The 24,297-nt window shown below is 45.5% G+C and overlaps 1 protein-coding gene across 1 annotated transcript in view; it reads left to right on the forward strand.

Moving 5' to 3' along the window:
* Positions 1 to 3,133: 3,133 nt before the first annotated feature.
* Positions 3,134 to 24,297, forward strand: part of MFSD4A (major facilitator superfamily domain containing 4A) — a 45,648-nt gene continuing 24,484 nt past the window's right edge. The window contains exons 1-3 of the mRNA XM_030221553.1: positions 3,134 to 3,461; positions 23,469 to 23,667; positions 23,919 to 24,152. Of these exons, the coding sequence (XP_030077413.1) occupies positions 3,232 to 3,461; positions 23,469 to 23,667; positions 23,919 to 24,152 (663 nt within the window). The 5' untranslated portion in view covers positions 3,134 to 3,231. The remainder of the gene's footprint in view (positions 3,462 to 23,468; positions 23,668 to 23,918; positions 24,153 to 24,297) is intronic.

The following is a 24,297-nucleotide window of genomic DNA, read 5'->3' on the forward strand; positions in this document are numbered from 1 at the left end:
TAGGGTTACCATACAGCTCCAGAAAAAGGAGGTCAGATTAAGCTAGTAAATGGAAGCAAAATCCGGACTGGCTCAATCTGTCCTCTTTTTTTCTGAAGCCATATTATTATCTGTAACATTTGCTTTCTCATGCCCACCCTAAACTATACTGTGAGCGCAAACCTTCTAAAACAACAGCATTGCTTAACACAAAAGGTATATAAACAATTGAACCAGAGCATTTTGTTGGAGAGACAGTGGCAGACCACATGTTTGCATCCCCTGCTCTCCACATGAGAAACTAGCATTTGTAATTGTAACTTTCTCTTGGTAAATAATTAAAGAATTGCTTTTCTCATACGTGTGGCCTTCCTAGTCTTTTATCTCTCTAAATTGCGGGTGGTTGGTGAGTACTAATTTGGGGAGGTGGTAAAAAGAACAGGATCAACCTGCCAGTCATAAATCTGGATAAAGAGGAAAGACTGAGCATGAAGCCAAGTATAAGATATTCAAACTGCCCAGCTGTGGAATCAGCTATGGAAGGAGTGGGCAAAACAGGATTCTGAACAAACGATGAATAAGCAGCAAAGCCAAAAGAAAGTCTGTACCCTGACGGTAGATCACTTTGCCATCTTTTTTACAGTTCAGATACCAGATTTTGCATTTTCAGCTTTAACGCTGCATTTTGCTGCAAAGGTTGAGTTCATGTATTAAATGCTACCTGATGCCCTGCACGGGACACCAGACACCAGATGGGAAGTGTCGCAAGGAGAGTTTGGAAACTTAAAACAGAAAGGACTGGATGACTGAATAAAGCTGAACTGCTTTGTCCTAGCTCCAGTTTTTAACCTGCTACCCCCTAAGCATTTTGGAATCTATTACTGCAAAGAAGGCTAAGCCTCACACCAGGGCCTCCAAGAGTGGGGGGGGGGGGGGGGGGGGGGCAGAGGAGCAACATTTCCAAGGCCTGGCCTTCAAAGGGGCCTGGTGCCGGCAAGGCTTCCAGAGGTAGGCATAAAGTTCTGCTCCCTGGGTCTGTCTCTCTTCTTCTCCTGTGTGTCAGGACCTGAGTGATTGCGTTAATGTGATAACCTGGCCACACAGGAGCAGGAGAGTGATAGATTAAGGAGCAGATGCAGGAAGGTAAGAGGGTGAGGGCAGTGGCAGCCCAAGTGGGGAGGGGGGGAAGCAGTGGCCCGAGTGGAAAAAATGGACTGATGGTATACACCCCTCCCCCCCCCCACCATGGCTGCGGTCCGAGTGCGAGTGGGGGCGGCAGCTGCAGCCCTGCCACAAACCTCTTAAATCTGGAAATGAAACAAAGGCTTGGAATCATCTGAACAACTAACAATGTGGAGAATGATAACTAGTAGGGGACCTCAATACAATTCACTACTCATAAGTAAGAGATTCTAACAATTACTCTAATACATTTTTGTGGAACATCAGAAGGTGGCTTTATGAGTGTTCTCTGTTAGAGTAGTTGGGAATATTGGAATTATCTGAGGCAGATATCAGGATCAATAGAATGTGCTTCCATCAAACAGTGTGTATAAGGGGGAGGGGCATTTTCCATTCCTCTAGCTACACTGGAGGAGTCACCTAATGGTTATCTCTCTATATAAAAAGCAACACCAACATTCTATGAAGCCTCCAGCCGGAAGTGTGAAGGGGGCGAGATATCCGGTTTCCCTATGAGTGTCTGCCCCGCCCTCTCTGTAACACAGTCAGTGAAGGAAAACAGCAGAGCACAAAATCAAATCGCTGGCTCTGTAACAGTGAAGGACTCAGAGGGGGGAGGGGAGAGAGGCCAGAGGCAGTGTTGCCAGGTGGGCGGTTTTACCGCCCAATTGGGCGGTTTTCCGTGACCCGCCGCGGGAAATTTTTGCCCGCGGCGGGTTGCAGTTTTTTGGGCTGCTTTTTGGGCTTCAGGGCGGTTTTTTGGGCGGCTTTTTCGGCCGCGGGGGGCGGGGTTAGTGACGTTTTTTGGCGGGGTTAGTGACGTTTTGGGCGGGGTTAGTGACGTAGGAGGCGGGGGCCGATGACGTGGGAGGCGGGGCCGGTGACGGGGGAGGCGGGGCCGGTGACGGCGGGGGCGGGGTTGATGACGGCGGGGGCGGGGGTGATGACGCGGGGGTGGGGGTGTCAGGGGCGGGGTTTGAGTTTGGGCGGGTTTTGGGCGGTTTTTGTGCTGGATTGGGTGGGAAAAAAATTTTCCACCTGGCAACACTGGCCAGAGGGCAGGGACACACACACTCCCACATGCACACAGAAGAAAACATTGCTAGCCCCCGTTTCATTTGCATCAGAAACGGGGCTTTTTTACTAGTTTATTTATAATTGCTTATACCTTTTTCAGTAGTAGCTCAAGGTGAGTTACATTCAGCTACACTGGAGGGCTCACATTCAAAGTCTGTGGGTTAAGTGACTTGCCCAAGATCTCAAGGAGCAGCAGTGGGATTTGAACCGACCACCTCCAGGTGGCAAGTAGTAACAGGAACCAAGGAAGCCACTTCAAATCTCACTAATGCTCCTTAGGCGAATCATTTAACCAGTGCGTATTTCCTAGTAAAAAAAAGGTGCCGGTACTCAAATGCTAGGTCACCCTTCACAAGTGGGGTGACCACTGAGGGACCCACCCCATAATAGCCAGGCCCCCTGCAACCAGTCACAGAATCTATGACAAGGCAGAATTGGTGTGTAGAGCCTGAGCTCTTTCATTAAAACTTGGGGTCCATGGGTCAATTTTAACAGACAACTTGCAGGTACTCAGTACCCCCTCAAAAAAAAGGCCCTGCATTTAACCCTTCATTGACTCAGCTACAAACACACTATAAGACCCTTTGGGAACAGGGGATAAATACCAAGTGGCTTAGAGCTACTATTGCAAAAAAAAAAAAAAAAAAAAAGCCGTGACCTAAACTCCAAATTCCAACGCATCCTCCCACCGCCCGCTAGTGTCATTATATGCAGCCCCCCCCCCCGGTGGAGAGCTGCCACGTGCCATCACTCTTGCAGCAGATCCGCCTTGGCGCCCGTGTCCGTCTATGTACACACTACAGCCCGGCAGGAGCTTAGCGAATGGGAGGGGCTACGTGAGCTCAGGAAGGCACTGCAGGGCGGAGTCCGGAGCAGCCACGCCCCCTGGCTGCAGAGCCCTGCCCCCTGCACGGTGTGTGGCGTGCTTTGCACGGTCTGACTGTGCCCGAGTCCTGGTGGCACTCGGTGCTTTCCCGTCCTCAGCCCAGGATCATGTGGCTGGATGAGCGCGTTGTAACCCTGTTTAAGAGGAACCTGCAGCCCACGTTGACCTACTGGAGCGTCTTCTTCAGCTTCGGGCTGTGCATCGCCTTCCTGGGACCAACCCTCCTGGACCTCCGATGTCAGACCCAGAGCTCCCTGCAGCAGATCACCTGGGTCTTCTTCTCCCAGCAGTTTTGCCTTCTGCTAGGCAGCTGCCTTGGAGGGGTCTTCAAGAGGACGTAAGACACCTGTAGCTCTCTGCACTCAGTCTCAGCCTCTTTCCCTTCCTTCTCGTCTTTGCTTTGATGTGATGTTTACTAGTTTGGAGTCTCTAAAAAGACTTTAAACAAAGCTGCTTTGTTTTCTCTTTCAGCATCACCAGAAATCCTACCCAGGTCTCTCTCGAGCTATCCTGTCCTGTTTATTTTCTGGCGAGACTGGTTCTTGCAATATTTATTGTAATACTGGGCTCTGTGCATGGTTTGTTGCTACAAATGACCATAAGCTCCAGACACTCCAAGGTTAATCCCTGGCTGCTGGGGTCTCATTCATTTGCTCTTTGTTAAGGGGAGCAAGGAAAGAGTTTGAATGATAAAGACCTGGCTTATTTCCCATTTCCAATGTGCCGGTAGAGAGCTCAGGAGTTCTGGTTAGTTCCAGGATGAGCTGGGAAAGTAGTTGGGCCATATGGGGGGGGGGGGGGGGGGGGGGAGGAAACTTGAGGCTCTCTCTCCTCATATGTATTGAATCTAGGGGTGTGAGAAAGAGGGAAGAGCGTGTCAGGGGGATAAAACATAAGTTTTCGAAAATATCCATTTGGTTTTATTTAATTTGGTACAAAAACCTGAAAGCTGTGTACATTAGGTATTTCCTGTCCCTGGAGGGTTTACAGTCTTAAGCCTGTTCCTGAGGCAATGGAGGGTTAAGTGACTTTCCCAAGATCACAAGGAGCAGCAGTGGGATCTGAACCAGCTCCCCTGCTCTAACCATTAGGCTACTCCTGTGAAAAGGTCCCTTCTTTGCTTTCAAGACTTTCAAGGGTCACCAGTTCACCGTATTTGCAAAGTACTGCCCTGTGAAACAAAAAGTTCTCTTCTCACCCAGATGAGCCAGTGGTGATATCTGTTGTCCTCATCGTCCCCCATCCCCCCACCTGCTGCAAGGGCAGATCATTAACAGCATGGGACTAACTGTACTTTTATTACTGATGCACCAACTACTGTAGACTATATTCTGGAATAATTTTTAAAAAACACATTTTGAGGCATATAGGTAGCCAAATGATAAATATTTGTAGATGAACTAAACTTCTATAAGGGAACGAGTCTCTTCCCCAGCGAAATCAACTTAATATACTACTACTACTTAACATTTCTAGAGCGCTACTAGGGTTGCGCAGCGCTGTACAAATTAACACTAAGGACGGTCCCTGCTCAGAAGAGCTTACAATCTAAAGGATGAAATGTCAAGTTGAGGTAGTCTCGATTTCCTGAGTAGAGGTGTTGTGATTAGGTGCCGAAGGCGACATTGAAGAGGTGGGCTTTGAGCAATGATTTGAAGATGGGTAGGGAGGGGGCCTGGCGTATGGGCTCAGGGAGTTTGTTCCAAGCATGGGGTGAGGCGAGGCAGAAAGGGCGGAGCCTAGAGTTGGCGGTGGTGGAGAAGGGTACTGAAAGGAGGGGTTTGTCTTGAGAGCGGAGGTTACGGGTAGGGACGTAAGGGGAGATGAGAGTAGAGAGGTAAGGAGGGGCTGCAGATTGAGTGCATTTGTAGGTTAGTAGAAGAACTCTGGAAACTCTTGATAATGTAAGCATAAAAATACGCAGGAGGAAAAAGCCTCAAGAAGCCCCTCTCCTGCTTACGATAGCAATAAGAGGGCCAGGATTTCTTCATCACGGGCAAAAAACTTCCTGGTTAAGTTCGCTCACCAAATTTTAACAGCCATTTCAAAAAGTACTTAGCTTAACGAAGCAAGCCTCTCTCCTGTCTCTTCCCGTTATCTTGACCGTGATAAATATTTGGGCCAGTTCTATGGAGACTTTACTCCTGTGCAGATATTTTTGCAGTCTTGGGAATTTTACAGAGGTAGATCAATCTATATTATTAATTCCACTTTTCTCGGTTTCAGCTCAGTAAGTCACATTCAGTACACTGGTTATTTCCCTGGCCCTGAAGGGTTCATAATCTAATTTTGTACCTGAGGCTCAGATCACAAGGTGCACTGGTGGGGTTCGAAACCTGCTTCTCAGCCCACAATAACCATCTGGGCTATTCTTCCACTTTCTAGTGGAGGTGGTGAAGACAAGCTCAGTATCTGAATTCAAAAAGCACGGGGCAAGCAGAGGATCTAAGGAAGTGAAGGGATGGTAGAGCTTAGTATTTGGCATGGATGGGAAGACTGCTCTGGTCTTTATCTCCTGTCATTTTCTATATTTCTCGACCAGTAGCCACCACCTTGCCAGTCTGTGTGCACTTAGAATCATAGGCGGGTTGCACACACTCAGCTCATACACGCAACATTTACATTAGTCAGTCAAACTCGAAACTGGAGAAGTCGTAGACCATAACTTTATTAAGTCAACAAACCACTCAACTATATCACAAACAGTTTTGGAATGTAAGTTAGGAAATAGAACTGGCTAAAAAGCCTTCCTCCTGGTCAGTAAGGTTTTCAGTGTATGCAATGTGCATGCAGGAAAGAACATTGGTGCATACTGGATCCGTGTGGGTCAATGTCTGTTACGTGACCAGGACAGGCTCAGGTGTGATCTCCAGAACTTGGGGTGGTGGTGGTGTGGACCAAACTTCTTTCTCCCCCCCCCCCCCCCCCCCCCAGTGCTGGACAGCTGGAGTTACTTGCTCCCAGGGTTTTAATGCCCTGGTTCCTTGCTGTGTCAGGACAATGCTTTTGCTCATCAAGCCAGTGGCTTCAATCATTTGTGGGGCAATAGGGGAAATGAACTTGCTCCCAGTACAATGAGCAACCAGCTTCTTCACATGCAGTAGGGGTGCCATCAGCCCAGTTTTTTTCCCTGTGCAGTGGAGGGGGGGCAGGGCTATATACCTTCAGCCCAGTCCCCCCCCTCCCACCCCATGCAGTGGGGGGTCCACCAGCTCCTGAAGCTTGCAGCCTAGGTTAAGCTTGTGGGTGCAGCAGGGGCATAGCCAGACCTCGTGGTGGGAGGGGGCACATTTTAGTCTGCCGCCTCGCCCCCCCCCCCCCGCCACGTCACCGCTCCCCTCAGCACCCCACAATAGTAATACTTTTGCTGGCGGGGGTCCCCAACCCTGCTCAGTTTCACTTAAAGGAGCGTGGAGGACGTGAAGAGGAAGAAAGAGCAGGACTGGGAACGTGGCGGCACCAGAGACCGGTGCTGAAGAAGGCTTCAGCTGGAGGGGGTTGGGGACCCCCGCCAGCAAAACCAGGGGCCTGGATTAAATTTGGGGGGGGGCCCAATCCCCCGTGCCCCCACCTAGCTATGCCACAGGGGTGCAGTGGCTAACATGGAGCCTGGGAAACCTCCTGCACTTTATCTCAGAGCATCTACCTGCACTAAGATGAGATTGGTGCAGGGTGAGGCAGCCAAAAATGTTTCCAAGTCGGTGAAGCAGCCCAACCCAGCACCAACCCCACACTGAAACCGTCAGCAACATATCCATGAGCTGACACCATAAAACCGATGTTTTCCAGCAGCTGGGTAAATCTGCTGCTACCCAAGCGTGAAATAATTTAGAGTAAGTCATAGACGCAGTAACGGCTCCCCTGTGCAAATTCTAGGACTCTGGCCAGATTATGAAGGGAATTTCAAAGTGTTCCTGAGTTTGTGGATGTGATAGTGTGAATGCCACCTTATCGGCACACAGTAGAAAATGCACCACCATCTCCATTAGGTCTTTCCCTGAGTGGAGGAGTGGCCTAGTGGTTAGGGTGGTGGACTTTGGTCCTGGGGAACTGAGGAACTGAGTTCCATTCCCACTTCAGGCACAGGCAGCTCCTTGTGACTCTGGGCAAGTCACTGAACCCTCCATTGCCCCATGTAAGCCGCATTGAGCCTGCCATGAGTGGGAAAGCGCGGGGTACAAATGTAACAAACAAACAAACACAAAATAACAAACAAATAGACTTATCATTGTGGTAGCCTGAAAATTAATGTAACATACTGCCCTGATTCACAGCATTACACTTCTCTCCAGTCTTAGGAATCTAAAATAGTTATTGGATTCGGGAGAATGAAGACCTGTTCGTGAAAGCAGAGTGATACACATGCACTGCAAACACAATGTAACCCTTTTCCCTTGGAGAATTAGTCTCCCTCTTGTGTATAATACTGACAAATCAATCAATGCAAACTTAAAAAAAAAATCATTATTACATGTCATTAAAGAATAGTTTCATTGGTTCCAATGCTGACATCCTGGTTCCTCCCTTCAGGTAAATATCAGAGTTGTATTATTTGGGATGGACACTGCTTTCATTTCAGTCTTTATGTCAAAATGTCTGCTAGGGGTGTGTGTGTTTGTGCATGATTTTTGTGAGGTTTATACCTACCCCAGGGCACTGTCTTGTCTCTGTAGACATCAGCAAGTTACCAGGATCTATCTACAATCTTTGGCTTATTTGGGTTTTATTTCAGTGTGCATCTAACAGGAAAGTCAACATGTACATTACAGCTTGGTTGGCACAATTTAATGAGGATGCAAATCTTGTTAAACATGTCCTTTTTTCAACTGTACTCTGGAATGGCCCTCTTCTTAAGGCAGCTAAATTAGACTTGTGTGTTGAGGAGAGTGGAAATAAATTAGTGCAGATTCACCCGTTCTGCCCGGCTAAAATATTCAGACATAAGTGTTGCCATACTGGGACAGACTGAAGGGCCATGAAGCCCAGCATCCTGTTTCCAACAGTGGCCAATACAGGTCACAAATACCTGGCAAGATCCCCAAAAAAGTACAATACATTTTATGCTGCTTATCCCAGAAATAAGCAGTGGATTTTCCCAAATCCATTTTAATAATGGCTTATGGACTTTTGTTTTAGGAAGCTATCCAAACCTTTTTTTTTTTAAACCCTGCTAAGCTAACTGCTTTTACTACATTCTCTGGCAACGAATTCCAGAGTTTAATTACACGTTGAGTGAATAAATATTTTCTCTGATTCGTTTTAAATTTACTGCTTTGTAGTTTCATTGCGTGCACCCCTAGTCCTAGTATTTTTGGAAAGAGTAAAAAAGTGATTCACTTCTACCTGTTCTACTCCACTCCGTATTTTATATACCTCTATCATATCTCCCCTCAGCCGTCTTTTCTCCAAGCTGAAGAGCCCAAGCCGTTTCAGCCTTTCCTCATAGGGAAGTCGTCCCATCCCCTGTATCATTTTCGTCACCCTTCTCTATACCTTTTCTAATTCCATTATATCTTTTTTGAGATGCGGCGACCAGAACACAATATTTGAGGTGTGGTAGCACCATGGAGCGATACAATTTGTAACATCCTTGTTTTTATATTCTATTCCTTTCGTAATAATGCCTAACATTCTATTTGCTTTCTTTGGTGCCACAACATACTGAGCAAGATCAGTTTTAAATGCAGACCAAGACCAACGATGGCCGTCGTTTCGATGACCTGCCTCAGGGTACAATGGTCTGTGTTCCTGATCTAAAATAAAAATAAAAAGATCCGTATGCTGAACTGACCCATATGCTGTAACGTCAGATAGAGCTAAGTAATATCTGATGTTGATTCTAATGTATTAAAGTATCTCATGAAGAAAGAAGACAAAAAATAAGATAAAAACCTAAAAAAGATAAAACTCTGTGAAATTAAAGAGAGGTTTTTATGCGGAGGTTTTTTGGCCAATGATGATGAAGAAGTCCAGCCCTCGTGGTCTTTAGACTTGCTGAGGGCTTCTCGAGGCCTTTTTCCTCTGTTTTTTTGAGTCAGACTCTTAGATGCATTTCATTAAAAATCTTCTAAATTTTCTAGATGGTTATAGATGTGACTAGGAAGATTTCCTCTATTACATGTTATAGACTTAACCTCGTGTGCCAACTCCACCCCTGGTCCACCCACAAAATCACCAGCTATGGCTTTAGCCGTTTGTGTTGATCTTTAGTGACACCTACCCGGTTAAATGCCCCTGAATGTCGGGGAATAGCCCCGCCTCTCCTGCCTGGGTAAATCACCTCGAATATCAACCCCTTTATTTTTACCTTATTGCCTATGTAATTTATTTGTTGTATTTGTATCCCGCATTTCCCCACCTTTTTGCAGGCTCAATGTGGCTTACATAATACCATAATCGGCGTTAACTGATTTCGGTATGAACAAATACAAGTTGTGATTAATATCAAGGTAATATTATGATAGAGTGAGATACATGTACAAATCAAGGTCAGGTATACACAAAAAGTAGCACATATGAGTTATCTTGTTGGGCAGACTGGATGGACCGTGCAGGTCTTTTTCTGCCGTCATCTACTATGTTACTATGGTACAGACAATTGGGGAGAATTTAGAGAGGGAAAGGAAGAGTTAGGATGTGTCCGTTACGATCTTTAGTTAAGTTGTGTCACAGATGTCCAGGTTTTTTATGTTGGGTTGGTGGGGTATGCTGCCCTTCTGAACAGTTCTGTTTTTAGTGCTTTCCGGAAATTCACGTGGTCGAGTGTGGTTTTTACTACTTTTGGTAGTGCGTTCCACAATTGTTGCGCTCAGGTAGGAAAAGCTGGAAGCACAGGTGGATTTGTATTTGAGTCCTTGGGTAATGGAGGTTTAGGTACGATCTTGCTGATTTTATGGTGTTTCTGGGCTACTCTAAGCAGTGCAAATCGCTTGAGGTCAGTCTGTTCACACTCTTGTCCATTTTTCACATTCTGCTGGCTCAAAAGTACAATTCAAACTGTTAAAAAGAGTTTTTCACGGATTATGCAACATACTTTACACATTCAACGGGAAAGAATTCAAACACTAATCAAAAGTAAGTCATAGCAAAGCCATTTCCAAAAAAGCTGCCTTAACTGTTACAAGAAATTCTACCCACTTCTCCAGCAATTAATATGTTGGAAGAAATGATTTATTTTGGGGAAAATAGCTCGAGAGCAACTCGCTACTGTTTATAATTTAAGAGCAGGTGCTGTATTTATAAGTTTTAGGATATTAATTTCTCCACCAATCACCAAAGGTGATAATTGCAATAAATTAAATAAATTAAATATATATATATAGCTTCAATATACTCAGAACACAAAGAGACCGTATTTTTAGCTTCAAAAAAGGTTGATTTAATATACAATTGCACACGAGAGGTAGGTTTTAAAGGGATCTTAGAACAGATAATCTGTGCGTAAAATAGAACAAAGTAGCAGGTAGATCAAAAGTTATGTTACTTACAAAGTCCTTGTTATACAGTATGAACAGCATTAGGTAAGCACATGTTTTAGGAGCAAGGCATCAGCGGACCCCAAAGAGAGCAGCAGTTTCCAAGAGAGGCAGGGTTCCAGAGGAGGCAGGTCCCAAGAGAGGCAGGTTCCAAGAGCGGCAGGTCCCAAGAGGAGGCAGGTTCCAAGAGAGCGAGCTGGGCTGTTTCCAGGCCTTTTATAATGTTAGCAGAGAAGCATGGTGTGTGCATGTCTTGGATATTTTGCAAGGCATTATGGTTAATGTAGTCTCATGTCTGCACACGACCCCTGAGTCCTGGTATGACATCACGAGACTTACAGTCTGGACTTTGCTGGCAAATGTCTTTTGATGTCCTGTTCAGTCTCTGGGGCAGATACACATTACAAGTCCTTCCTTTCTGCACATGTCTGGAAGCTGATGGGAGGGGCAGGTATACCTTTGACAAGCAAATGTCCTGTTTATGGTTCCCCTGAGTTTCTTTGTTTTATTCAGGTGTCCACCTTAGTCCATCTTTTGTTAGGTGGGAGGGCAGAGGAATAGAGTCAATTTAAAACTTTAAAGCAGTCTTAAGTCTTTTGTTTGAGGAATGAGAAAAAACAAGGTGAGGTCCCTGCCACTGCAGCAGTACTTTTGTCTTGTAAATATTCCCCAAAGGGAGAGGGGAGAGGGCTTTTGGAATGAAAGCCAGTTCTGCTGCATTGTATTTTTAAGAGCTGCACAAATATATTGGTGTATATATATAATCCACCAAATATGCTACATATTTCAGTAATAAACTGATACCATTACATAACTAGTTCTGTAACTTTCCTTAAAAGTATTCATAGTAAAATAAATATGCAGCAGCCATTATAAAATGTCAAGATACAGTAAGTTATTTTTTGTTTAGAATTTGTGTACGTGAACCAATATAACTTTAAATTCTAATTAAAAAAGGAATAATAAAAGATGTGAAGGGGCATAATCGAACGGAAACGTCTATCTCCACGGGCGTTTATCTCCGAGAACGGGTCCGTGAAGGGGCGGACCGAACCGTAGTTTTGAAAAACATGGACGTTTATCTTTTTTTGAGCTGGGCGTTTTTGTTTTTCAGCGATAATGGACAATGAAATCGCCCAGCTCAAAAACGAATAAATCCAAGGCATTTGTTCGTGGGAGGGGCCAGGAGTCGTAGTGCACTGGTCCCCCTCACATGCCAGGACACCAACCGGGCACCCTAGGGGGCACTTTTACAAAAACAAAAAAAAAGGTAAAAGAGCTCCCAGGTGCATAGCACCCTTCCCTTGTGTGTTGAGCCCCCCAAATCCCCCTCAAAACCCACTGCCCACAAGTCTACACCATTATTATAGCCCTAAGGGGTGAAGGGGGGCACCTACATGTGGGTACAGTGGGTTTGGAGGGTTGGACGACTAATAAGCATTAAGCAGCACAATTGTAACAGGTAGGGGGGGGATGGGCCTGGGTCCACCTGCCTGAAGTCCACTGCACCCCCTAACAACTGCTCCAGGGACCTTTATACTGCTGCCAGGGAGGTGGGTATGACATTTGAGGGTGAAAATAAACAGTTGTGAAACGGCATATTTTGTGGTGGGAGGGGGTTTGTGACCACTGGGGGAGTCAGGGGAGGTCATCCCCGATTCCCTCCAGTGGTCATCTGGTCATTTAGGGCACTTTTTGGGGCCTTATTCATGGAAAAACAGGGTCCAGGAAAAGTGCCCTAAATTCTCGCTAAAAACGCATATTTTTTTTCCATTATCGGCAAAAGGCGCCCATCTCTGATCGCCCGATAACCATGCCCCAGTTACGCCTTCGACAAGCCCCCATCAACTTTGTCCGCATCCGCAACGGAGTGCAGTTGAAAACGTCCAAATTCGGCTTTCGATTATACCGCTTTATTCGTTTTTGTGAGATAAACGTCTATCTCCCGATTTGGGTCACAATATACTCGTTTTTCTATTTCGATTATAAGCAGGATAGTAAGTTAAACAGTGCAGACCTTTGTCCAGTCACAGTGGCATCTAAATAATCCTGGATGACAAATCGAGCTCTTTCTGTCGTACAAGGGGTTCATTTTCGTGCCGCTTAGACTTACAAACTTCCCTATGGGGGAACTTTGTAAGTCTGAGTGTTTTGAAAATATGCCTCAACGTGAATTCTTCAGAAGAACAGATCTGGGGGAAATGACTGTTCTGGGGCTATAATTAAGCCTTTGAATTTGTGCTATTGAGGGATTTTCCTGGTTTGTTTTCTAAGTCTTTTTTTTTTGTTTTGTTCTGGTTTTTCTCTAGATTTGGGCTAATTAGATTTATAGAAACATAAGAACAGAAAAGTTACTCTGCTGAGACAGAAGGAGGATCCATCTAGCCCAGTATCAGGGGAGGACTGAGGGTGGTCTGGGTCCCCCCCTCCTGCTGCCGCTGTCCTGGTCCTACCTGAGGGGTCCTGGTGGTCTCGTGGCCTCTGCAGGGGGGCATGTTCTTGTTTGTTGCGCTGCCGCCATTCCTCCACCTGCTGCCGCCGCCGTGTTTTCAAAATGGTGGCTGAGACTTCTTGCAGGTCTCGCAAGACTTCCACAGGGAGTCTCGGCCGCCATTTTTAAAATACGGTGGTGCTGAGCGGGGGAGGAATAGCAACAGCACAGCGGGCCGGGAAGAAAAGAACATGTCCCCCCTCCCCCCGCAGAGGCCACTAGATCACCAGTGGTGCACCTTTCAAGGCAGGACCGAAGTGGGCTGTAGTGTGTGCCGGGCATCCAGGTACTGCCCGGTTGCCCGAATGGTTTGTCCGCCCCTGCCCAGTATCCAGTTTCTAACAGGGGTCAGTCCAGTTCCCAAGTACCTGATAGTCCCAAAAAATAGCCAAATTGCAAGCTACTAAGACCTGGAGAAAGCCACTGCTTGTCCCTGGGATTATGTTAAGTTTATGGACTTTCTCCAGGGATTTGTCCGAAACCCTGTTTTATTAACTGCTTCTAACAAGTGAAAAAATATTTTCTTCTATTTGTTTTCAATGTGCTGCTATGTAACTTCAGTGTCCCCAAATCAATTTGCATTGACTTGTTCCACTCCTTTAAGGATTTTATAGACCTCTAACATAGCTTCCCTCAACTGTCTCTTCTCAAGCTGAAGAGCCCCTAACTTCTTTAGCCTTTCCTTATAGAGACGAATGTCCCATCCCCTTAATCCTTTTGGTCACCTTTCTTTGTTACTTCAAGTTGCGCTGTATCTTTTTTTTGAGATAGGATGACCAGATTTGCACATGGTACTCAAGGTGCAGTCTCGCTATGGGGCAAACACATAGGCACTATGATGCTTTTTTGATTTATTACATAGTAACATAGTAGATGATGGCAGATAAAGACCTGTACAGTCCATCCAGTTTGCCCAACAAGATAAACTCATTACATACGGTATGATGTGATACTTCATGTGTTTACCTGATCTTGATTTTCAGGGCATAGACCATAGAAGTCTGCCCAGCATGATCTTTGTTGTAAAACTTCTGAAGTTGAATACAAAGGGGAAATCCAAGATGGCGACATGAAGGAAGCACCGCTCAGTCGCTCCTACCCGCCTTAACCTTTTCTTGGATTTTTTTCTTATTTTTTCAATGCCTAAAGAGAGAGCAAAGCAATGTGCTTACCCTGGAGCCGTTGCCTCTTCTATGGTGGGTCCTGTGGATTGCTTTGTGGTTCTGGGTGCTTCGGGGCTGGTGTCTTCTCCACAGGGGAGGGCGGTGGCAGGTGAACCATCCTCCCTGCTTGAAGCCAACATCTCCCTCAGCCCTGTATCACGGATTCTGCCTACGATGCCAGCTGCATCGCTCAAGGCAGGCACTGGAGCATCACTGCTTGATGAGAGTTTGGCGTCACTTCTTGGTGAGAGTTGGATGTCTCCAGGTACAGGGTCAGCTCAGGGCAATCGACTCCTGAGTACAGCTGCTAAGTGTTGCAGCGGCTGGGATTTCCAGAGGCAGCTTGTAAGCAGCCGCGGGATTGCAGGGAGTGGTGAGGTGAAGAATCCATGGAAGGCCAGATGGATCAGGTCAGTAAGTCTTCGTTACCAAGCAAACCCCTGAATGTTTCCTTGGACTCTAGATGGGACACTTTGGTCTGACTAGAAGCTTCATTTACTCAGCAGTTTTCAGCTTTGACTCGGAATCAGTCTCTTGTAGGGAAAATCTCACTGGGCGAACAAAAAGTAGTCTCATTGGAATTGAGTGATACTCGGAATAAGATTGAAATTGGGAAGATTAAAGATGGACAATGTGCTATTATTAAGGAAAATATGGTGTTACAATGAAAGATTGAAAACTTAGAAAACCAACAAAGACTGAAGACATTATATTTCCCAAACAACCTTTTCTAACTCCTTTGATTGCATTAAAAAAATATCTTACTGAAATTTTGAAGATTCCAGAAAAGTCTTACCTTCCGATTTCCAGGATATAAAATCTTCAACTGTATATTCCTATTCCCACCATCTACTTAACACTATCTCTCCTACTGTCATATCCTCAATCTTTCACTGTCCACTGCGACTGTTCCTGATGCCTTCAAACATGCCGTAGTCACACCACTCCTTAAAAAACCTTCATTGGACCCTACCTACATAGTAACATAGTAAATGACGGCAGAAAAAGACCTGCACGGTCCATCCAGTCTGCCCAACAAGACAAACTCATATGTGCTACTTTTTGTGTATACCTTACCTTGATTTGTACCTGTCCTCTTCAGGGCACAGACCGTATAAGTCTGCCCAGCACTATCCCCGCCTCCCAACCACCAGCCCCGCCTCCCAACCACCTTCTCTGGCACAGACCATATAAGTCTGCCCAGCACTATCCCCGCCTCCAAACCACCAGTCCCGCCTCCCACCACCGACTCTGAAACAGACCGTATAAGTCTGCCCAGCACTATCCCCGCCTCCCAACCACCAATCCCGCCTCCCACCACCGGCTCTGGCACAGACTGTATAAGTCTGCCCAGCACTGTCCCTGCCTCCCAACCACCAGTCCCGCCTCCCACCACTGGCTCTGGCACAGACCGTATAAGTCTGCCCAGCACTATCCTCGCCTCCCACCACCGGCTGGCTCTGCCACCCAATCTCGGCTAAGCTCCTTAGGATCCATTCCTTCTGAATAGGATTCCTTTATGTTTATCCCACGCGTGTTTGAATTTTGTTACCGTTTTCATTTCCACCACCTCCAGAATAACGTTTCTCAATCCAGACATGTTGGGGGGGGGGGGGGGGATCCAAACTCTGTCCCTTAGAGTTTCTGAGCCTTCCAGAAATATAGACAGTTCAGATCTTATACAGAGGTAGTCAAAAGGGGTAGCTTTTTCCAGTAAACCAGATCTAATCTAATTTTAAGCATTTTACAACCCGCCCTTCTCCTAATAAGGTCCAAAACAGAGTAACAGATGTAAGAAGCCAGTGAATACAATATAATCTTTTTAACGTAAGAGATTGCAGTTTCTGAATAAGATACTTTTGAAATAGATGTCTATTGTCTATGAGAAGAAATGGAAATGGGACTTGATATACCGCCTTTCTGAGGTTTTTACAACTACATTCAAAGCGGTTTACATATATTCAGACTCACAGAAACAGAAGCCTGCGCGGCCGCGTTGCTAATCTGCAAGGGCAGGCTTCTACATGGGGGGTCTTTTTAAAACTATCTCCCTTCCTGACAGTGCAGGAACTGGTCACAGATCACATACTGACAGGAATGGGGGCATTTTAGCAATGAACTGCTAAAGTTTCGGATGTACTTTTTAAAATTTGTTGACAGCGCAAACTTGAACACAGCAGTGATTTGCTCAGTGAATGTGGTATATTTTTCACTGTGGTAGAAGTCGTATAAGTGTCTGGCTCCACCTTGTGCCTTTCTGCATTGAGTGAGTCAATTCCTTCCCTGGGGCCGTGTTTATCTGCTTTCACCTTCTCCAAGGTGTAGGGCGAGTTGGTGCCGATAGCTCACAGCTCCTTCTAATGGAAAGATAAGCAGCCCTCCAGCAAAAGAAAAGGGAATGTTTATCTGTCGGTAGATTACAGCACAAAACAAAGATTTCCCACCTTCATTAAACCCAGGCTTTAAGGGCATCTAAACTAAACTTCCAGAACCTCTTATAGCAGGTCTTTGGGCTTCTGAAAGCGAGTCCCTTTGCAAGCGCACAGGGGAATTCTGCAGGTTATACTGGAATCTGCATTTACTCCTGTGTGGGGATCGGGATCATGAGCTGGGAAGACTTGGCTGTTTTACAGCTGATGACCGTGTGATGGGTCATTCTCCATAGCCCTGGTATATATATATGTTACAAGTGACATTTTACCACTCTTGCAGGTAGTACAAAGTGTACCCTCAAAAAGCACTTGGGGACTCTGTGTGAGTGACAGCTTGGAGGGTGAGAGACTGGCAGAAGCACAAATGGAGTGTAGATTAGCAGGAGGGCAGCCGCATATGTAAACGCACACACTGTCCTTTCCAACACCTCCAGAGGACCTCTTATCAGCTTCTCTCTTAATGTTAATTACCCAGGTTAATGGCTTATAAAATGACCTCTTCAGGTATCTTAATCTCTCTTTGTAATAGGAAGAAATATTTTTTTCACTCAACGAATAGTTAAGCTTTGGAACTCTGCTGGAGGATATAGTGACAGTGGTTAGTGTATCTGGATTTTAAAACATTTTGGAAAAGTCCATAGTCTGCTTTTAAGGCAGACATGGGAAAAAAACTGCTTGCCCTGGGATTTGTAGTGTTGAATGTTTATTTATTTTATTTATGACATTTGTATCCCACATTTTCCCGCATAGCAGTAGGCTCAATGTGGCTTACAGGTTCCGGAGAGTACCAACTCCGGGAATATATACAGAGTGGAAAATGAGTAACAGTAGGTGCAAGGAAGCTGATAAGGTTCCGGAAAAGAAAAAATACAACTCTGGGACGAATATATAGTAGCATATAGAGAAAAGTAATCCCAATGAGGCTGGTAAGTCTCCGGAGATGGGACTATAGCTTCTAGTGAGCAATACAGAGTAGGATAAGGGTAGAAGTACACTTCATTATAACTGGAGTGGTAAAATTTGTACAGTTTGAAGTAATAGGATTATGTGGAAGGGGTATTGTTCGTTTCTTAGATCGAAAGATGTGATGCATTGTTCATGAATTAGTTCGGGTCTGCTGGGTAGGCTTTCCGGAAGAGGTGAGTCTTGAGGTCTTTTCGGAATTTTAGATGGGTGTTCATAGTTCTAATGTTTCTAGGTAATACATTCCAGAGCTGGGTGCAAATGTAGGAAAAGCTGGATGCATATGTTGATTTGTATTTTAGTCCTTTACAGTTTGGGTAATGCACATTTAGAAACGTTCTTGATGATTCGATGATGTTTCTAGTTGGTAAGTCGATAAGTTCGGTCATGTAGGTTGGGGGCCAGACCATGGATTATTTTGTGGACCAGTGCAAATTTTGAAGGCTGTTAGTTCCTTCATTGGTAGCTATTTCGTGTAGGGGTTTAGCACTTTTGAATCTTGTCTTTCCGAAAATGAGTCTAGCTGCCGTGTTCTGTGCAGTCTGGAGTTTCCTTAAGATCTGTTCTTTACATCCCGTATATACGGCGTTACAGTACTCAACATGTGATAGTACCATTGTTTGAATTATGTTACGGAAAGTTTCCCTTGGGAAGAATTGTTTGATCCATTTGAGTTTCCACATTGTATGGAACATTTTCTTCGTGGTCGCAGAGGCTTGGCTCTCCAGGGTTAGGTTGGTGTCAATAGTAATTCCAAGGATCTTCAGTTTGTCCGATATTGGGAGAGTATGTTCTGGGGTTTTTATGGATGAAGGGAGGTTTGTTTTGTGGTGAGAAGAGAGAATAAGGCAGTGAGTTTTTTTTCTCACTACTCTTGAGATTCTGCATGGAATCTTGTCACTCTTTACAATTCCAGAATCTTGCTATTCTTTGGGATTCTACATGGAATCTTGTCACTCTTTAGGATTCCAGAATCTTGCTATTTTTGGGATTCTACATGGAATCTTGTCACTCTTTAGGAATCCAGAATCTTGCTATTCTTTGGGGTTCTACATGGAATGTTGCCATGATTTGGGTTTCTACAAGGTACTTGTGACCTGGCTTGGCCACTGTTTGGAAAACAGGATACTAGGCTAGATGGACCATTGGTCTGACCCAGTATGGCTGCTCTTTTATGTTCTTATGTCTAACGATGTAAAGACTTTGTGACCAGCCCTCCTCCTCCCCCAGTTCACATGCACCAGACTTGCACATGTACAGAGGGGTTGGGAAGACTATCATGAGCTTACTCTCTGCATACTTTCTCCACCTGCGGTGCCTGCTAAATTCTATCTGTTAATGCTGTGGTACAAAGTTTTTAACTAAGTGGAAAAGACTGTGGAGATTAGTTGATAAAATTTGCTTTTTATATTTTTATTTTGCCTATCACTAACCTACAATTCCTCCTTTAAACCCCAATCTTTAGGTTCCCAAAGCACAAAGCAAAATAGTGTTCACTTACCAGAGAAGTGTCCTTTCTCTCGGAGCTTCTCAGAAAGAAAGTTCAGTGGGACCTTTCCTCTTTATATAGTTTTGAATCTAAGGGGCCTTTTTTAAACAGGCTCTTTGAAGCTGACTCAGCAACCTATGCAAGTATTCTACTTCCCCACACCTTAATTAACACTTAATTGAGGTCGCTGGATGTGCTATCGCTCCAGCAGCCAAGGTACAGAAAATGACTGCCTTTTAGAACAAGAGTTTTGGGCTGTTTAGTTTCTACTTCTACCTAATCGTGAGTCGGAGCGATGGTCCATTGCGTCCAGCATCCTGTGGACAATCCAGGTCACTTGGAAGTCCATCTGGTCCCTTCTCTGTGAACTGACAGAAGTAAGAGGTAGTGGTTCCCATATCTGTCTGGGTAATACCTATCAAATGGATTCATCCTACAGAAATTTCTCCAAACCTTGTACCACATCCTCTACCAATACATTCCTTAGCTTAATGTATTTATTTATTTATTACATTTGTATCCCACATTTTCCCACCTATTTGCAGGCTCAATGTGGCTTACATAATACCGTACAGGCGTTTGCCAAATCCGGTAGAGGAACAAATACAATGTGATGTTAGGGTCGAATAAGGTAGGTATGTTTCAGGCACATTAGGGGTCGAAGATAGGGAAGGGCTAGCTAGAAGGGGTGCTGGTATATCTAGGGTAAAATAATAAGCTGTTTGTCCAGTTAACAATTCACAGCCAACTGCTCAAAAAATCAGGGCTGGTTTTAACAATGAGGCAGCCAAGGGAGCTGCCTAGAGTGGCATCTTCTAAGGGGCAGCAAAGAGCTGCTACAGTCAAGGCAGAACCCTAGGTCATAGTGCATTGACTGAAAAATATAGATTTAAGTTTGTTTTAACTCTGTTAGCATGAGTGTTCCCTCATTCCAGTACTTCAATAAACAAGTTCCAACCAGTTCACAATTTTAAAGTTTCTTATCAGGTGCCTCCTTGACTTTCTCCCTTCCAAGATGAAGGGGATCAATCTCTTCAGCCTTTCGTCATAGGAAGCCATTCCAACCCCTCTATCAGCTTTTCCAGTTTTGCTATGTATAGAGAGAGTAATATATTTTTCAAATGGGACCACAGGCTTGAGGTATAGTCGCACTGTAGATCCGTACAAAGGCATTATACAATTTTCAATTTATTGTCCATTCTTTTCCAAATTCCTAACGTAGTATTGACTTTTTTTGACCACTGTCACACACTGTGGGGTGGGGGGGGGGGGGGGGGGGGGAGGGGACGAGCCCTATCTGATTGTTTCAAGTGTGTAAATAGATGTACAGTAGCGTATAGGGACTCTCCATGGAAATCACCTTCCACGTTCACGTAATGTTAAATGAGGCAAGCCGTGAGCTCAGCAGCACAACCGAATGGCAATCCGTGTCCTTCCTCTCCAGTACTGTTGCATTCATGTCCCTGCTGGGGAAGGTGTACAGGGAACGTCACCTCAAAGAAGAGCTTTTGGGAAACAAGGTAGCAGTTGGAATGCATGTGAACAATTCGGGTGAAATCAGGCGGAACAAACCTAACTCTGGTGCTAACAACATAAGCGAGAGTAATGAGTGATTAATCAGCAAGGACCAGCCAGGGTAGGTGGAAATTACCCGTGTGCATAGGGGATGACAGTGTGTGTTTTCTAAGAAGAAATGCCCCACAAAATTCACGGACATAAGAACAGCCCCTGGCCAGTCTACAATACCCTCATTAATGCCCCACACTCTGAGCATGTGGGAAACATGCTGTGTGGCAGGTCCAAGCAGGTGACATGAGCAGAACAGGTGGCCACTCTTAAGTCCAGAACTTGCTCGTATTTTTGCTGAAATTTGTCTCTTTCTGGACAGAAAAACATCAAAGCCAGCACTTTCCCCACAGAAATACTGCATTGCAGCATGTTTCACACTTGCAATTATTTTTAGATGGTGTGAAGCTACCAGCAAGTTACGTAGCCCTTCAAAAATAGTATTTATATATTTGGCTCTTGTCTTTTTCAGTTGTAGCTCAAGGTGCGTTACATTCAGGTATGGGGGATTATAGTAATAGGTGGAAGTCGTACCACGATTAGCTTAACATGCATTTAAAAGATGGATGATTCTGACTTTTGAGCTGTGTCAGGGCACAGTACATCTGTAATCACTTGTATTTCTGTCTGAAGAGATGTTCTAAGAACATTTTCACCTATCATCACTTTTTCATACACACTGTGCCACATGGTACAGCTTTTACACTCCAGCCACCAAGGCCAGCTCAGGGGTTATGATGCCGTGAGCCAAGTTTTGCTTTTGCACTCCCATCTTGGGGCCATAAGTATCTTTGATCACTTTAGCTTTCGGTCAGGTTGGTCCTGGTTTCTCTTTACCACCTCCTAAGTCCTCCTCTTCCCCTTCAGTCTCCCTCCTTTTTACCTTTCACCTACGTTCCAGCTTTCCATTTCCTACTCCTCTCCTTACTCCTCCTGTTCCCCACCCCTGTCTCATTCCTTCCTCATCTTCCTATTCCCCCATCTTTCGCCCTTTGTTCTAATCCCATCCCCAGCCACATCTGCCTTTGTCTACCTCACATCCCCTCCCCAGATTCATCTTCCTTCATCTTGTCATTTCCACCTCTAGTCTTAGAGTTTCTGCCCGGGTCCTTTTCAAGTTTCCATTATCTTTGCCCTCTTTTTTTCCCCTAGCAATTTCCTTCATATGCAGTATCTGTTCTCCTCTCCCTTCAAACGAACCTTTTCCGGAGATGGGAAGGCGGTAGAACTAGAGGGCACGATACGAGATTGAAGGGGGGCAGACTCAAGAAAAATGTCAGGAAGTATTTTTTCATGGAGAGAGTAGTGGATGCTTGGAATGCTCTCCCACGGGAGGTGGTGGAGAGGAAAACGGTAAGGGAATTCAAACATGCGTGGGATAAACATAAAGGAATCCTGTTCCGAGGGAATGGATCCTCAGAAGCTTAGCCGAGATTGGGTGGCAGAGCCGGTGGTGGGAGATGGGGATAGTGCTGGGCAGACTTATACGGTCTGTGCCAGAGCCGGTGGTTGGGAGGCGGGGATAGTGCTGGGCAGACTTACACGGTCTGTGCCCTGAAAAGGACAGGTACAAATCAAGGTAAGGTATACACAAAAAGTAGCACATATGAGTTTATCTTGTTGGGCTGACTGGATGGACCATGCAGGTCTTTTTCTGCCGTCTTCTACTATGTTACTATGTTCTCCCAAAGCCAGCATCAGCCCTTGTCCTCTTGTTCCAGTCCCAGCATCCTCACCAGCCCCTTGTCAGCCCTCTTCTACCTCTTCCAGCATCTGGAAACATCAACAGCAGCAGAGCGTTCCTCTCTTGCTCCTACTGTGGGAGAGTTTAAAATGTGCAAGAACAGGTACTTCCTGTTTCTCAAAAGAATACAGGAAGAGTGTGTTTTTTTTTTGTATTTTAAACTCTTCTGCTGCTGGCACTTTGGGAAGAGGGCACAGCGGAAGCACAAGAGGAAGGTGAGATGTCACCTCACTGGCTCATCCCTTACGCTGCCGGCCACATGTGACCATGCCAGCTCCCATACTCATTGGATAAATTCATAATCCAACAGTTGGATGTTTTCAATCCTTTGCAGGTCAGATGTTGAAGTTACTAAAAAACACTCCCACTAGAAGTGAAACATGCAAACTCATGACCTTGAGTGGCATGGAGCACGCACATGGGGGGAGGGAGGTGATGAGAGCGGTGGCTGCCCATGAGCCGTGCCATCAACGGCCAAGCTTAGGGAAGTGTTCTGGCCACCGGAGGACCTCTTCAGCTGGGCAGGGCTTGAGGATCTCTGCCAGCCATAGGAAGGGTGCTGCAATTTTGGGTGGGCTCAGGGCCACGTCACAATGTAAAGCCGTGTTCACAGAATAAGGAAGCTTAATTAAGGACCTCATGGGCTGTGGAGAGGAAATACTGGTGCTCAGGCAGCACAATAGCCCTATAAGAGAGATATGGAGTGGGGGGCAGAGACTGGTTTGTTTGGCCTCTTCCCCCCCTCCAACTAAAACTTTCTGCTGCTTCTGCCTGCACTCACTAAGGAAGGCGGGTTCACTGCCCACTCCCTTGTTTTCCCCTCATACTCTTATAAATCTGAAATTCTAGGTCACTGCTGCAAGATCAACACAAGGCACCTCTGAGGTTTCTACAGCTTTAGCACACAGATAATCTGTTGATTGAAAAAATGTTGAGTTTTATCATATAAGTCTTGTGTTTGGCTAGAATGTATGTCTCATGATCTTCTCACCATGGCTAATAACTGTCTCCTCTGGTTCAGGCTGAAGCAGTCACTGGTTGTCCTTTTCGTTTCAACTCTGGTGATTTCACTCGTCTTTTCCATCATCCCTTTCTGTCATGATGTGGTGGTGTTGGCGGTCGTCATGGCCGTGGCAGGCCTGGCAATGGGATGCATCGATACCATCTCCAACATGCGCTTGGTTAAGATCTACCAGAAGGACTCCGCCATTTTCTTGCAGGTCAGCAGTCTGCCTATTCTAGACTTGACATAGTGCATGTACCCTTCCTTCTCCTCAAGACCCAAGATCTCCCAAAATTCAACTGTGTCTCCATAGAAGAATGTAAGAATATATTCCTGCTCAGTTCATTCTTCAGGGTGTCATGGCATAAGAGACATTAACGCTCTATTTCTCGATGCCTGAAGGGGGGGGGGGGGGGCAGAATTGTTATGAAATGCTTCATTGTTTTTGCTTTCTGTGTTTCCTCTCAGGCCCTCCATTTTTTTGTGGGTTTTGGTGCTTTGCTGAGCCCACTGATAGCTGACTCGTTTCTGTCTGAAACCAACTGTATCCAGTCCAACAGTACAGTCACCAGCAACCTTGGACACATTCGTAACACTCTAGTCTCTCATCATCCCAGGAACCTGTCCCATTACGAACTGCCCTTGTCAGGATTGGTGATCACCCGAGTTTCCTATGCCTTCTGGATCATGGCTTTAATAAATGTAAGTCTAAGAGCTGGAATGTGGCGCTAAGAATGTAAGAATAGGTATACTGGGTCAGACTAATGGCGCATCCAGCCAAGTATTCTGCTTCGAACAGTGGCCAATCCAGGTCACTTGTACCTGATGGAATTCCAAAGAGCATCAA

This window comes from Microcaecilia unicolor, chromosome 12, assembly GCF_901765095.1.
Source record: "Microcaecilia unicolor chromosome 12, aMicUni1.1, whole genome shotgun sequence".
Lineage (NCBI taxonomy): Eukaryota > Metazoa > Chordata > Amphibia > Gymnophiona > Siphonopidae > Microcaecilia > Microcaecilia unicolor.